We start from the raw sequence: 14,365 nt of genomic DNA, 5'->3' as shown, positions 1-14,365 counted from the left end.
TTGTACATGTATAGACTCATTTTCTTTTGGAAGTGGGTAGACAAAATATTGAAAGTTTTTATTTTGTCAACCTGAAAGAGACTTTAGATGAAAGCTGATTATTGGAGACCTCAAGTTAGTTTATTATGATAGTGATTGCCATGTAGCAGTACTATTCCAAATGTGACTGTTTTAGGAAAAGACAGTTTGAGCCCAGAGGAAAGTTAACAGATGAAAAAGATTCCGAAGAAAGTAATCTTCGAGGATCCAGAGTCAGCACGTGGTTTTGGATTGCTTAAACTCACTTTATTCTCACTTCACAGTCCCTAAATGTCTTAACCCAAACAGAATAAGGTAGAGATTAATGAGAGAATCTTGAGGGGCATCTGTGTTTTAAGTAAAGTCCTCTATTATTCTGGGGAGGCATAATGATGGGAAGTTCCAGACTTTTAGATTTCTAAAGAAATATTTTCCCCAAATTAGGAGGCTACAATAGAAATGCTGATTTTTTAATTCTACCAGGTACAGCCAATAAAAAGAGTAACACACCACTATCTCCTATCACCATCATTTCATTTAACAAGAGGATATTTCCATTCAATTTGAAAGAACAGAATCTCTCAGAATAAAAGATCTTTAAATGGGGAATCATTTAGCTCTATGGAAAAGTTTACTTTCAGACCAGCCTGGCCAACATGCTGAAAGCCCGTCTCTAGTAAAAATACAAAATTATCTGAGCGTGGTGGCATACACCTGTAATCCCAGCTACTCCAGAGGCTGAGGCAGGAGAATCACTGAAACCCTGGAGGCCGAAGTTGCGGTAAGCTGAGATCACACCATTGCACGCCACCCTGCGTGACACAGCGAGACTCGGTCTCAAAAAAAAAAAAAATTTACTTTCATGTTCTTACTATTTCCCATAAATCATTGAAAACTCTGCTGCAAACCTGCACCAGCCTGCCAGCTAACATTAAGTTAGCACTCCCTGCCCCCTTGGTTTGGTACACTGCGCTCAAATCTAAGGAATCTGTGTGGGCTTCCAGCCCTCCCAGTTCTTAGACTTGTAGCCTTATCTTCATGATGCCTCAGTTTCTTATCTTAATTAGGGATTTTAACATCTACTTAGGGCCTGGTGCAGTGGTTCACACCCATAATCCCAGCACTTTGGGAGGCTGACACCTGGCAGACCTCTTGAGCTTAGGTTTCAGACCAGCCTGGGCAACAGGGCAAAACCCTGCCTGTGCAAAAAATACTAAAGTTAACCAGACATGGTGGCGCATGCCTGTATTTCCAGCTTCTTGGGAGGCTGAGGTGTGAGGATCACTTGAGCGTGGGAGGCCGAGGTCCATAGTGAGCCGTGATGGTGCCACTGCACTCCTGCCTGGTTGGTAGAGAGAGACCCTGTCTCAAAAAAGAAACAAAGAAACCAAAAAAACCTACTTTGCTAGATGAGTGTTAGGATGAAAAGTGATACATGTATGTTCCTGAAATAAAGTTTGTCCTCAGTTGTAGCTGTCACCATTGATTGGAGATGTTCCTTTTTTTTTCAGTGTTTGATAATAAGTGCCTTTAAGTATAATAAGTTTCTTGTATATACTTGTTTATATATTTGGATATTAATTGTTTTAATGTAGCATATTGCTGACATAAAGACGTGTTCATTTAAAACAATTTTGAAGTTGTTTTTGAAGAGAAAGTAATATGCGGAATTTTTTTTTTTTTTAGATGGAATCTTGCTCTGTCACCCAGGCTGGAGTGCAGTGGCGCGATCTCAGTTCACCTCAACCTCTGCCTCGTGCGTTCAAGTGATTCTCCCATCTCAGCCTCCCGAGTAGCTGGGATTTCAGGCACCTGCCACTATGCTTGGGTAAGTTTTGTATTTTCAGTGGAGACAGGGTCTCGCCATGTTGGCCAGGCTGGTCTTGCACTCCCGACCTCAGGTGATCCACCTGCCTCAGCCTCCCAAAGTGCTGAGATTACAAGCGGCATCCACTGTGCCCGGTTTTAATATGCAAAATATTCTATGTAAGTATTTCCTGTATATTAGACTCCCTCTACGAAGGGTTTCTATGTAAGCATAGTACAAATGATCTGGAAAGGCTCATAGACTTGGCAAATCTATGTTTCTTAAAACTATAAAAATAGTCCGGTTGTCCTATGGTATATGTATAGGACATATACTATAGGGGATTGGTTCCAGGACCCCTGTTTTTACCAAAATCCTGGCATAGTCAAGCCCCCACTGTGGGCCCTGCAGAACCTGGGTATATGAATAGTTGGGCCTCCATATATGCAGGTTTCATTCTGCATTTGGTTGAAAAAGATCCACATGTAAGTGGGCCCACACAGCTTAAACCCGTGTTGTTCAAGGGTGTACTGCATTTGAAAATCAAGTCCACAAAAAACTTGCCATGTTTTACAAAATGTTGAATTTTACTACCTCCCCCATATCAAAATGTTGGATTATTACCTCTCCTATATCTTAAAGTGCAATCTATTTACTACCCCATTGAGATAATGAGACTTTTAGAATTAGAATAGAACCTTAGCCGGACATGTTGGTTCACACCTGTAATCCCAGCTGATGTGGGTGGGTCACTTGAGTTTAGGAGTTTGAGACCAGCCTGGCCAACACAGTGAAACCCTCTCTCTACTAAAATTGCAAAAAAATTAGCTGGGTATGGTCGTGGGTGCCTGTAATCCCAGCTACTCAGGAGGCTGAGGCAGGAGAATCACTTGAACCTAGGAGACAGAGGTTGCAGCGAGCTGAGATCACACCACTACACTCTAGCCTGGGCAACAAGAGCCTTAAAATAAAAAAGCCGGGTATGGTGGCGGGCACCTGTAATGCCAGACAGGAAAATCACTTGAACCTGGGAGGAAGAGGCTGCAGTTAGCCGAGATCGCGCCATTGGACTCTAGCCTGGGCAACAAGAGAAAACTCCATCTCCAGAAAAAAGAACGTAGAAGTATTTACTGCTCCTTGCTTTGTCTGAGATTCACAGGTTAAGTGACTTGCCCAACACAGGTTGTTGTTATCTTGGGCAGGATATCTTGGACAAATTGAGACTTGACACCTGGCTTCCAGAGTCCCCTTTGCACCCTACTGCCTGAGCCTGGAAGTTCTAGATGAGTTTGAACAACATAGTGAGGCCCTGTCTCTAAAAAAATAGCCAGGCATGGTAGCATGTACTTGTAGTTCTAGCTACTCAGGAGGCTGAGGTGGGAGGATCGCTTCAGCCTGGGAGGTTGAGGCTGCAGTGAGTTATGATCACGCTACCGCACTGCAGAGAGGGCCACAGAGCAAGACCCTCTCTCTCTCAAAAAAAAGAAAGGGTTAAAAGTATGTCTTCTTTTTAAAAAATAGAAGGCCAATATAGATATAACAGAAATTGTCATATTGTCAGATTCTTTTCTGTACTCAGCCCTAACAAAACATGCTGTCTTCAACTTTACTTAGTTGAAGACAACTTTAGTTGAAGACAGAAAAGGTTCTAATTTGGGTTCCCTTTATCCAAGGAGTCTCCACTTTTGCTGTGTATTGTTCAAACTGAAAAGAGACTTTGTATTTAATCTCAGATGTCATTAAGTACTTGAAATAAATTAGATTTCTAGTTAAATTAAGAGCTGCTTCAGGTTCTTAATTAGTAGTACATTCAATAGTCAGGAATACACACCGTTGTTGTTGAGACGAAGTTTCGCTCTTGTTGCCCAGGCTGGAGTGCAGTGGCATGAACAAGGCTCACAGCAGCCTCGACCTTTCAGGCTCAAGGGATCCTCCCACCTCAGCCTGAAGTTTCTGGGACCACAGGTGTGTGGCCACACGCCTGGCTCATTTTTAGTTTTTTGTAGAGACGGGGGTCTTGCCATATTATCTGGATGGGTCCGGAACTCCTGGGCTCAAGTAATCTGCTGGCCTCAGCCTTCTAAAGTGCTGGGATTAAAGGCATGAGCCACCGTGCCCTGCTTGTCTTCTTTTTCAAGTTGGTCAGTTCTCCTTGCAATGAATGCCTTTCCCCTTAAATTTGAAAACCTGAGGAATTACTGACATAGAAAATTTCCATTTCTTTCTCTCTCTCTCTCTTTTTTTTTTCCTGAGATGGAGTCTCACTCTGTCACCCAGGCTGAAGTGCAGTGGCTCGATCTCAGCTCACTGCCACCTCGGCCTCCTGGGTTCAAGTGATTCTCCTTCCTCAGTCTTCTGAGTAGCTGGGACTACAGGTGCCCACCACCATGCCCAGCTAATTTTTGTATTTTTTAGTAGAAACAGGGTTTTCACCATATTGGCCAGGCTGATCTCGAACTCCTGACCTCAGGTGATCCACCCGCCTCGGCTTCCCAAAGTGCTGGGATTATAGACTATGAGCCACCGCGCCCGGCCTGTCCATGGATTTTTTAAAAAATGTGCTTTGAGCAATCTAAAACGAAAGCAGTCTGCCTAAAATTTATATTCATTTATTTCTACTATATTACAGATATTGATTTTGTGGAGCTATGATTTCATAAGATATTTTAACAGTAATGAAACATTTTATAATTTTGTATATTGTTATTTTCTAAAAAGTTTAGTTATTTAAGTGCAAATGCAAAGGACAGGAGTGATCATATTGAAGCACTAGGAGAAGACTGTGGGTAAAAATTCAACCTCAAATATGCAAATATTTAACTTCCTATGTGGAAATAATGTCGTTTTACAAAAGAAAAATGAACATATTTGTTTGCAAGGTGTTCTTATACACACACACACACACATACACACACACACACACACGTGCGCGCCTTTAGAAATGGTAACCAGGCCGGGTGCAGCGGCTCACGCCCGTAATCCTAGCACTTTGGGAGGCCAAGGTGGGTGGATCACCTGAGGTTAGCAGTTTGAGACCAGCCTGGCCAACATTGTGAAACCCTGTCTCTACTAAAAATACAGAAATCAGCTGGGTGTGGTGGCATGCGCCTGTAATCCCAGCTACTCGGGAGGCTGAGACAGGAAATTGCTTGAACCTGGGAGGCGGAGGTTGCAGTGAGCCTAGATTGCACCATTCTACTCCAGCCTGGGCCACAGAGCAAGATTCTATCTCAAAAAAAAAAAAAAAAAAAGGTAACCACTCTATATTCTTTTTAGGTGATCTTTGAAAAACAAAAGCAAAGCAAATCTATCTGCAAACACATCTAGGTGGGGCAAGAGTGTGTGAAAATGGGACATTAATTAAGACTGATTGATGGAATAAGTGATGTAGAAAGCAGACAAAGTCCTTTCCACAATTTTGATGAAAGTTCTTTCAATTTGTCTCATCACTCAGCTTAATAAGAAATAAAATCGAAAATAATTTACATTGTCCTACTATTTACATTTTACTAACTCCGTATCTGTAGAGGTATAAGGGATTTTTAGAAGAGAAACAAGGTTGAGACTTTTAAATGTGAATTTGGATAAAAGATGAATCTTCAAAAGTATTGATAATTTTGGAAAATAATTTTTAAGAAAGGCATGACAGCCAGTGATTATCTAGTTAGGCAATTTGTTGCCAGGGATTGTGAAGCTTTACTATAAAAACTGTAGGATGAACAATGAATCCTTGATGCTGAGATTTTATTTGTCTTCTTTTTTAATAGGTGGACATTATACCACTGATTACCAAAGCAGACACAATTTCTAAAGATGATTTACAGATGTTTAAGAGTAAGATAATGAGTGAATTGATTAGCAGTGGCATCCAGATATATCAGCTCCCAACAGATGAAGAAACTGCTGCTCAAGCAAACTCCTCAATTAATGTAAGTTTCGGTAACAATATCTGACAAAGAGGCTATAAATGAGTGTTTATTTTATCCAGAATCTAGTGTGAGAATTTTTACATTTTCTTCATTTTGAAAAGTGTCTGCTGATAATTGATTCTTTGTAAGCAGATTTATTTAGATTTAATTCAAACACCGTGTTCCTCAAGGATACTGGCCTATAATTTTCTTCTTGGAAGTATATTTTCTTGCTTTGATATCAAGGGGATGCTGCCTCATAAAATGACTCTGAAGGTGTTACCTCTTTTTTCTATTTTTTCAAAGAATTTGAGGATGTTTTATATTAAAATTTCTTTGAGTGTTTGGTAGAATTTACCCATGAAGTAATCTGGTCCTACGCTATATTTTGGAGTTTTGAAAAATTACTTCTTTAGTTTCTCTATTTGTTATTGGTCTCTTTAAGCTCTCTATTTATTCTCCATTCAGTCTTGGTAGGTTATATGTTTCTAGTCATTTCACCATTTCTTCCAAGTTGTCAAATTGGTTGATTTATAATTGTTCATGATAGTCCCTTATAATTCTGTTTATTCCTGTAAGAAATAAATTTCTGTAATAAGTTGTAATATCTTCTCTTTCATTTCTTATTTTATTAACATGTTCTCTATTTTTGCCCTTAGTCAAAGTAAGGGCTTTGATTTTGATTTTTTTTCCCCAAAATCAACTCTTAGCTTAATTGATTAATGTTTTTGTTTTATTTTTTGAGACAGAGTCTCACTCTGTTGCCCAGGCTGTAGTGCAGTGGCACAATCTTGGCTCACTGTAACCTCCATCTCCCGGATTCAAGCGATTCTCCTGCTTCAGCCTCCTGAGTAGCTGGGGTTACAGGAGCGTACCACCACGCCTGGCTAATTTTTGTATTTTTAGTTCAGACAGGGTTTCACCATGTTGGCTGGGCTGGTCTCGAACTCCTGGCCTCAAGAGATCTCCTAGGATTACAGGCGTGAGCCACCGTGCCTGGCCGATTAAAACTTTTTAAATTCTCTATTTCATTTATTTATGCTCTAATCTTTATTATTTCTTTCCTTCTGCTAATTTTTTTTTTTTTTTTTTTTTTTTTTTTTGGTGTAAGGTTAGGTTGTTTATTTGAGATCTTTTTGGTTTTTTTTGAGACAGAGGCTCCCTCTGTCGCCCAGGCTGGAGTGCAGTGATGCAATCTTGGCTCACTGCAATCTCCACCTGCCAGGTTCAAGCAATTCTCCTCCCTCAGCCTCCCGAGTAGCTGGGACTACAGGCATGTACCACCATACCCAGCTAATTTTTTTTGTATTTTTGGTAGAGACGGTGTTTCACCATGTTAGCCAGGCTGGTCTTGAACTCCTGACCTCAGGCAATCCACCTGCCTCGGCCTCCCAAAGTGCTGGAATTACAGGCATGAGCCACCATGCACAGGCGAGATCTTTTTTTAAGAGATGTAGGTGTTTACTACTATAAACTTCTTTTGTTTTTTATTTTAGATTCAGAGGGTGTAAGTGAGTATTTGTCAAATAGATATATTGCATAATGGTGAGGTTTGGCTTCTAGTGTAACTATCCTGAGATAGTAAACTTTGTACCCAACAGATCTTTTTTTTTTTTTTTTTTGAGACATGGTCTCACTCTGTTGTCCCAGCTGGTGTGTAGTGCCGTGATCACATCTCATTACCAGTAGATAATTTTTTGACCATCAACCTCCTTCCAATCTCTGCCTTTTGGAGTCTTGTTATCTGTTGTTTCCATCTTTATGTCCTTGTGTACTCATTGTTTAACTCCTGCTTATGAGAACATGTGGTACTTGATTTTCTGTTTCTGAGTGATTTCACTTAGGATTATGGCCCCCAACTCCATCCATGTTACTGCACAGAGCATGATTTCTTTTTTTTATGGCTGCATAGTATTTCATGGTGTAGATGCACTACATTTAAAAATTCCAGTCAACTGTTAATGGACATTTAGGTTAATTCCATGACTTTACTATTATAAGTAGGAATGTAATACACATATGAGTGAAAGTGACTTTTGTATATAAGGTTTACTTTCAGGTAGATGCCTAGTATAATCACTGGGTCGAATGGTAGCTCTATTTTTAGTGCTTTGAGAAATCTCTATATTGTTTTTCATAGAGTTTGTGCTAATTTATGGTCCCACCAACAGTGAATAAGCATTCATTATTCTCTGCATCCACACCAACATCTGTTGTGTTTGCAGTAATAGCCATTCTGACTATGTAAGATGATATTGTGTGTGCGTGTGTGTGTGTGTGTGTGTGTGTGTTTGAGTGTTTGAGAGAGTCTCGCTCTGTCACTCAGGCTGGAGTGCAGTGAAATGATTTCAGCTCATTGCAACCTCCGCCTCCTGGGTTCAAGCGATTCTCCTGCCTCAGCTTCCGGGGTAGCTGGGATTACAGGTGCTCACAACCAAGCCCAGCTAATTTTTGTGTTTTTAGTAGAGTTGGGGTTTTAACCTTATTGGTCAGGCTGTTCTGAAACTCCTGACCTCAGGTGATCCACTCGCCTTGGCCTCCCAAAGTGCTGGGATTACAGGTGTGAACCACTGTGCCCAGCCTTTATTGTGGCTTTAATTTGCATTTCTCTGATGATTGGTGATGTTGAGCAAGTTTTCATATGTTTGGTGGCCACTTGTATGTCTTCTTTTGAGAAATGTCTGTTCATATCCTTTGTGGTCTTTTTATTTTATTTTATTTTTTTTTATTTTTTTGAGACGGAGTCTCACGCTGTTGCCCAGGCTGGAGTGCAGTGGCGGGATCTCGGCTCACTGCAAGCTCCGCCTCCCGGGTTCCCGCCATTCTCCTGCCTCAGCCTCCTGAGTAGCTGGGACTACAGGCGCCCGCCACCGCGCCCGGCTAATTTTTTGTATTTTTAGTAGAGACGGGGTTTCACTGTGGTCTTGATCTCCTGACCTTGTGATCCGCCCGCCTCGGCCTCCCAAAGTGCTGGGATTACAGGCTTGAGCCACCGCGCCCGGCCCCTTTGTGGTCTTTTTAATGGGGTTGTTTATTCTTGGCTGTTGTTGAGTTGTTTGTGTTCCTTGTAGATTCTGTGTATTAGTCCTTTTTCAGATGCAAAGTTTGCAAATATTTTGTTTCTATTGTGTAGATTGTCTGTTTACTCTGTTGATCATTTCTTTTGCTGCGCTCTTTAGTTTCAGTCCCATTTGTGTATATTTGGTTTTGTTGCATATGCTTTTCAGGACTAATTTATGAATTATTTGCCTAGGCCAATATCTAGAAGAGTTTTTCCTACATTTTCTTCTAGGATTTTTATAGCATCTGGTGTTTCATTTAAGTCATGAATGCATCTTGGGTTAAAGTTTGCATATGGTAAGAGATGGGGATTCAGTTTCATTCTTTTGCCTATGGGTAGCCAATTTTCCCAGCACGATTTATTAAATAGAATGCCCTTTCCCCATTGTTTATTTTTGCCAACTTTGTCAAAGATCACTTGTATGTAGGCATGTGGCTTTATTACTGGTTCTTTATTCTCTTTTCTTTCACAATTTTTTTCTCCCTTTTTTAGCTGTATCCTTCCTAGCAACGGACTGTTTATTCTGTTCTATTAATCAGTCCGTTTTTGTACCAAGGCCATACTGGTTTATTTAGTATTGCATTATAGTATAATTTGAAGTCAGACACATGGTGCCTCTGGCTTAGTTCTTTTTGCTTAGGATTACTTTGGCTATTTAGATGCATTTTTGGTTCCATATGATATTTAGGATCATTTTTTTCTAATCCTGTAAAAAATGTTATTGGTAATTTGATAGGCATTGTGGTGAATCTTTAGGTTGCTTTAGTTAATATGGTCTCGGTAATGTTATTGATTCTTCCAATCGAAAAATTCCATAAATTTTTGGAATAGTTTCAGTAAGATTGATAACAGCTCTTCATTGTACTTCTGGCAAAATTTGGCTGTAAACCCATTTGTTCTTGTTTTTTTTGTTTGTTTGTTTGTTTGAAATTATTTTATTACTGAATCTATTTCATTACTTGTTATTGGGCTATTTAGGATATCTATTTTTTTCCTGGTTCAGTCTTAAGAGGTTGTATGTTTCCAGGAATTTATCCATTTTCTTTCTTTCTTTTTTTTTTTTAAGGAATATAAAACCATTATTGACAGCTGTTCACCAGTATTTACAATAAGGTAAACAACATACATTGGATAACATTCTCGTTACCACAAAGTTGTTTATCCTGGCTTTTACTAAACCAGTAAAGCAAATGCTGAAAAGATTGAGTCTACATGTAAGGAATGAGTTGGGGTAAAGAAAAACATGTATGTCTTTTAGTTTACTTTTGTAATTTAAGCCATGAAGAGGCTTTTTTTTTTTTTTTTTTTTTTTTTTTTTTTTTGAGACAGAGTCTCGCTCTGTTGTCCAGACTGGAGAGCAGTGGTGCCATCTCAGCTCACTGAAATATCTGCCTCCCGGGTTCAAACAATTCTCTAGAAGAGGCCATTTTTTATTGCAGACTTGAAGAGCTATTATTCACTGGCTCCAAGCTGCTCTGGGTTGAAGGTCTGCGGCATCTCGCCCTGTGTGCCTCCAGCTCGAGCCACATCTGAGCAGGGAGGGATAAATTTAACGATTTTATCTAGGTTTTCTAGTTTGTATGCATAGAGATATTTCATTAGTTTCTGATGATCTTTTGTTTTCTGTGGTATCAGTTTTAATGTCAATTTTATCACTTCTGATTGTGCTTGTGCTTACTTGAATCTTCTCTCTTTTTTCCTGGTTAATCTAGCACCACATCAATTTTCTTTCTTTTCTTTTCTTTTTTTTCTCTGAGACAGAGTTTCACTTTGTTGTCCAGGCTGGGTGCACTGGCATGATCTTGACTCACTACAACCTCTGCCTCCCAGGTTTGAGCAATTCTCATGCCTCAGCCTCCTGAAGCTGGGATTACAGACACCTGCCCCCATGTCCAGCTGATTTTTTGTATTTTAGTAGAGACAGGGTTTCCCCATCTTGCCCAGGCTGGTCTTGAACTTCCTGAGCTCAGGCGATTCACCTGTCTCATCCTCCCGAAGTGGTAAGATTACAGGCATGAGCCACTGTGCCTGGCCTAACACCATATCAATTTTCTTATCTTTTTCAAAAAACAAAACAGGTCTTTTGAACTAACACAGGTAAAAAATAAAGAAAATTTAAATAAATAAGAGGTCAAGAAATAGGAAATTATGTAAAGCAACCCAACTTATGAGTTGTAGGCATTCCTGAGAGAGAAGAGGAGAAGGTAAAAAGATTGGAAACATATTTGAGGGAATAATCAGAAAAACTCTCTTGGCCTTGCTAGAAAGGTACACATCCAGATGCAAGAAGCTCAGAGAACACCTGGAAATACTTTGCAAAATGAACTTCACCAGACTATCTAAAGTCAACTAGAAGGAAAATACTCTGAAAGAAGCAGGAGAGAAATTTCAAATCACCTATAAAGGAAATCACATTAGACTAACTACAGACTTCACAGAAGAAATTTTACAAGCCAGAAGTCAGTGGGATTCTATTTTCTGTCTGTCTTCTGCTTAGTCTAGCCTATTGTTAAAGCTTTCAACTGTAAATCGGTCCTTCAGTGTGTTTTTCGTTTCTAGAAATTCCGTTCTTTTAATTTATAGATATCTGTATTTAATTCACATTCTGCATTGCTCTGATATCTTTGTGATGATTTTCAATGTTCTCTTGGATCTCATTGAGCTTCCTTATAATCCATATTTTGAATTCATTATCTTTCATTTCAGAATTGTCATTTTGGTCAGTTAGGATCCATTGCCAGAGAGCTAGTGCGTCCTTTGGTAGCGTCAAAACATTCTGCTTTCTTTTTTTTTTTTTTTAAATTCATGATGCCAAAGTTCTTATGATGGTTTCTTCTCATCTGGGAAAGTTGTCACTTCTTGTTTTTGAATTTACTTTAATTTAGATGGGGCTTTCCCCCCTTGTGGGTGTAACTATAGCATCTATTGGGTAGGGGGCTTTGGCTTTGTTTCTTTAGCCCTGTGCCCTTCTGTCAGTAGACTTTTTATTGGTTTGTGCCCTTTAACCTTCATGCCAGTAAGTGGCACTCATGAGTAAGAGCCAGCTATGGCAGAAGCAGATGGTGTGTGTTTGATCTTTGTTTACTGTGATTTCGTCTCTGTTGTTTCAGGTGATAGGCTGGTCTATGTAATGCCTAGACTCTGAGTTGCCTGTTCACTCCAGAGGGGAAGACAAAGCTGGGCAGAACTGGACTACAAAGCTTACTCACCAACATCTCAAGATGAACGTGAACAGTAGCCTTTACGGGGGTGGCTGGGGCAGCTCCTGTTGAAATGCTCACAGGTCTCTGTAGGGAGGGAGGAGCTGTACCAGCTCTGCCTCCTATGTAGGTAGGAACATGATCTGTTTCCCTATCCTACCCCTGTCCCACAGAGCTCATGACTGTTAGTTCAGACAGACACTGTCATCTACCTCCAGGTCATAATGTAGCCAAGAGCCATTGAAAATGCCTGTCTGATGACTCTTCATAGTAGCAACCTCAGGGTAGGAGGTTGCTCAGCCCAATACAGACAGCCCTGTGGCTTGCCTGTTCTCTCATGCAGGAACGCTGCTACTTTGTGTACACAGGGGAAGCAGCTTCACCTTTCAGCACAGGAGGGTGGGTTTCAGCTGCTGTAGTGTCGGCCGCCTGGGTCAGCACAGCCTTAGTCTCCAGAGGGAGTGATCAGGTGCCAGTGGTGGACTGGGCTAGCCATTTTCTTGATTCTCAGATCCCAAATGGTGTTCTGGATGGTATGCATAAGTACTGGAGGGACTGGATCAGAAACAGGCTGGCATATGTGTCCTCAGGTACCCAGGGTTCAGATGCTGGCTGTGATAGAGAGGGGCAGGCTGGCCCCCACACAACTGGCAGAAAACTTAGGCAGGGGCAGGAAGAATGCTCAGGCAACTGCAGAATGCTAAAGCGACAGCAGTGCCAGGGCTGATTGCAAGTACCTGGGGCTGGGCTCTCAGAAGAGTGCCAGGCCACAGCTGAAATGATCAGATGGGAACATTGTTCTTAATTCTTTTTCTTTGAGACAGAGTTTTGCTCTTGGTGCCCAGGCTGGAGTGCAATGATGGGGCCTCAGCTCACTGCAGCCTCTGCCTCCAGGGTTCAAACAATTCTCCTCCCTCAGCCTCCTGAGCAGCTGGCATTACAGGCACCTGCCATCACACCAGCTCATTTTTGTATTTTTAGTAGAGATGGGGTTTTGCCATGTTTGCCAGGCTGGTCTTGAACTCCTGACCTCAGGTGATTTGCCTTCCTCAGCCTCCCAGAGTGCTGGGATTACAGGCGTGAGCCACTGCACCCAGCCTGTCCTTTATTCTTAAAGGACAGTTTTTGGGGGGTAAAGTATTCATTTTGGTCTTTCTCTTTCTTCCAGTACATTGAATCATCCCACTGTTTCTTGACCTGCAAGGTTTCTGTGGAGATACCCATTGATAGTCTTATGCAGGCTCCCTTATATGGGACAAGATGTTTTTCTCTTGCTGCTTTCAGAATTCTCTTTGTGATATAGGTCAGAGTATACAAAGATTCAGTTTGCAAAATGAGTAATTTCTTTTTCTTTCTTTTCTTTTTTTTTTTTTTTTTTGAGATGTATTCTCACTATGTTGTCCAGGCTGGAGTACACTGGCAGTGATCTTGGCTCACTGCAAGCTCTGCCTCATTCTGAGATTTCTATAATGCGTACATTGGTTTTCTTGATGATTTTCTGTAAGTTCCATATGCTCTCTTCACTTTTTCCATCCTTTTTGTTTTTGTTTATCTAATGATAATTTCAAATACTTTGTTTTAGAGTTCACTCGTTCTTTCTTCTGCTTGATTGAGTCTTGCCTTGAAGCTGTCCACTAAAATTCTCAGTGCAATTATTTTACTTTGTAGAGCCAGAATTTTTGTGTGTTTTTTCTTTCTTTATTGAACTTCTAATTTTGTTCATGTATTGTTTTCCTGATTTCATTTTGTCATTTATCTGTATTTGCTTGAAGCTTATTTAGCTTTTTTTTTTTTAGACAATGATTTTGAATTTTGCTGGGTGTGGTGGCTCACACCTGTAATTCCAGCACTTTGGGAAGCCGAGATGGGTGGATCACCTGAGGTCAGGAGTTTGAGGCTAGCCTGGCCAACATGGTGACACCCCGTCTCTACTAAAAGTACAAAAACTAGCTGAGCATGGTGGTGCGTGCCTGTAGTTCCAGCTATTCGGGAGGCTGAGGCAGAATCGCTTGAACTTGGGAAGTGGAGGTTGCAGTGAGTTGAGATCACACCACTGTACTCCAGCCTGGGTGACAGAACGAGACAAACAAACAAACAAACAAACATAATTATTTTGAATTCTTTTCAAGTAGCTTCATGGATCTTCATTATTTTAGGGCCTGTTAATGGCTCCGTATTGGGGATTTTTTTTCTCTTTTTTTTTTTTTTTTTGTGGGGTCATGTTTGACTTATTCCTCATGATCTTCATAGTCTTGCATTGGTCTTTGCTTATTTAAAGGAGCAATCTTGTCTTCTTGTCTTTAAAGACTCATTTTATTAGGTAAAGACACTCTCATCTTAGGCTCCCAACTGGTGTAACTACCTTAGGGAC

At 40.6% G+C, this 14,365-nt stretch overlaps 1 protein-coding gene across 1 annotated transcript in view; it reads left to right on the top strand.

Annotated features, from left to right (window-relative positions):
* LOC141406932 (uncharacterized) overlaps window positions 1–14,365 on the top strand; it is a 61,302-nt gene that overhangs the window by 21,242 nt on the left and 25,695 nt on the right. Inside the window, exon 6 of the mRNA XM_074036522.1 lies at window positions 5,593–5,754. Coding sequence (XP_073892623.1) covers window positions 5,593–5,754 — 162 coding nt within the window. The remainder of the gene's footprint in view (window positions 1–5,592; window positions 5,755–14,365) is intronic.

The sequence above is a fragment of the Macaca fascicularis genome, chromosome 3, assembly GCF_037993035.2.
Source record: "Macaca fascicularis isolate 582-1 chromosome 3, T2T-MFA8v1.1".
Taxonomy (NCBI): Eukaryota; Metazoa; Chordata; class Mammalia; order Primates; family Cercopithecidae; genus Macaca; species Macaca fascicularis.
The sequence above is the reverse complement of the archived record's forward strand: the minus strand, read 5'-3'. Positions and strand labels throughout refer to the sequence as shown.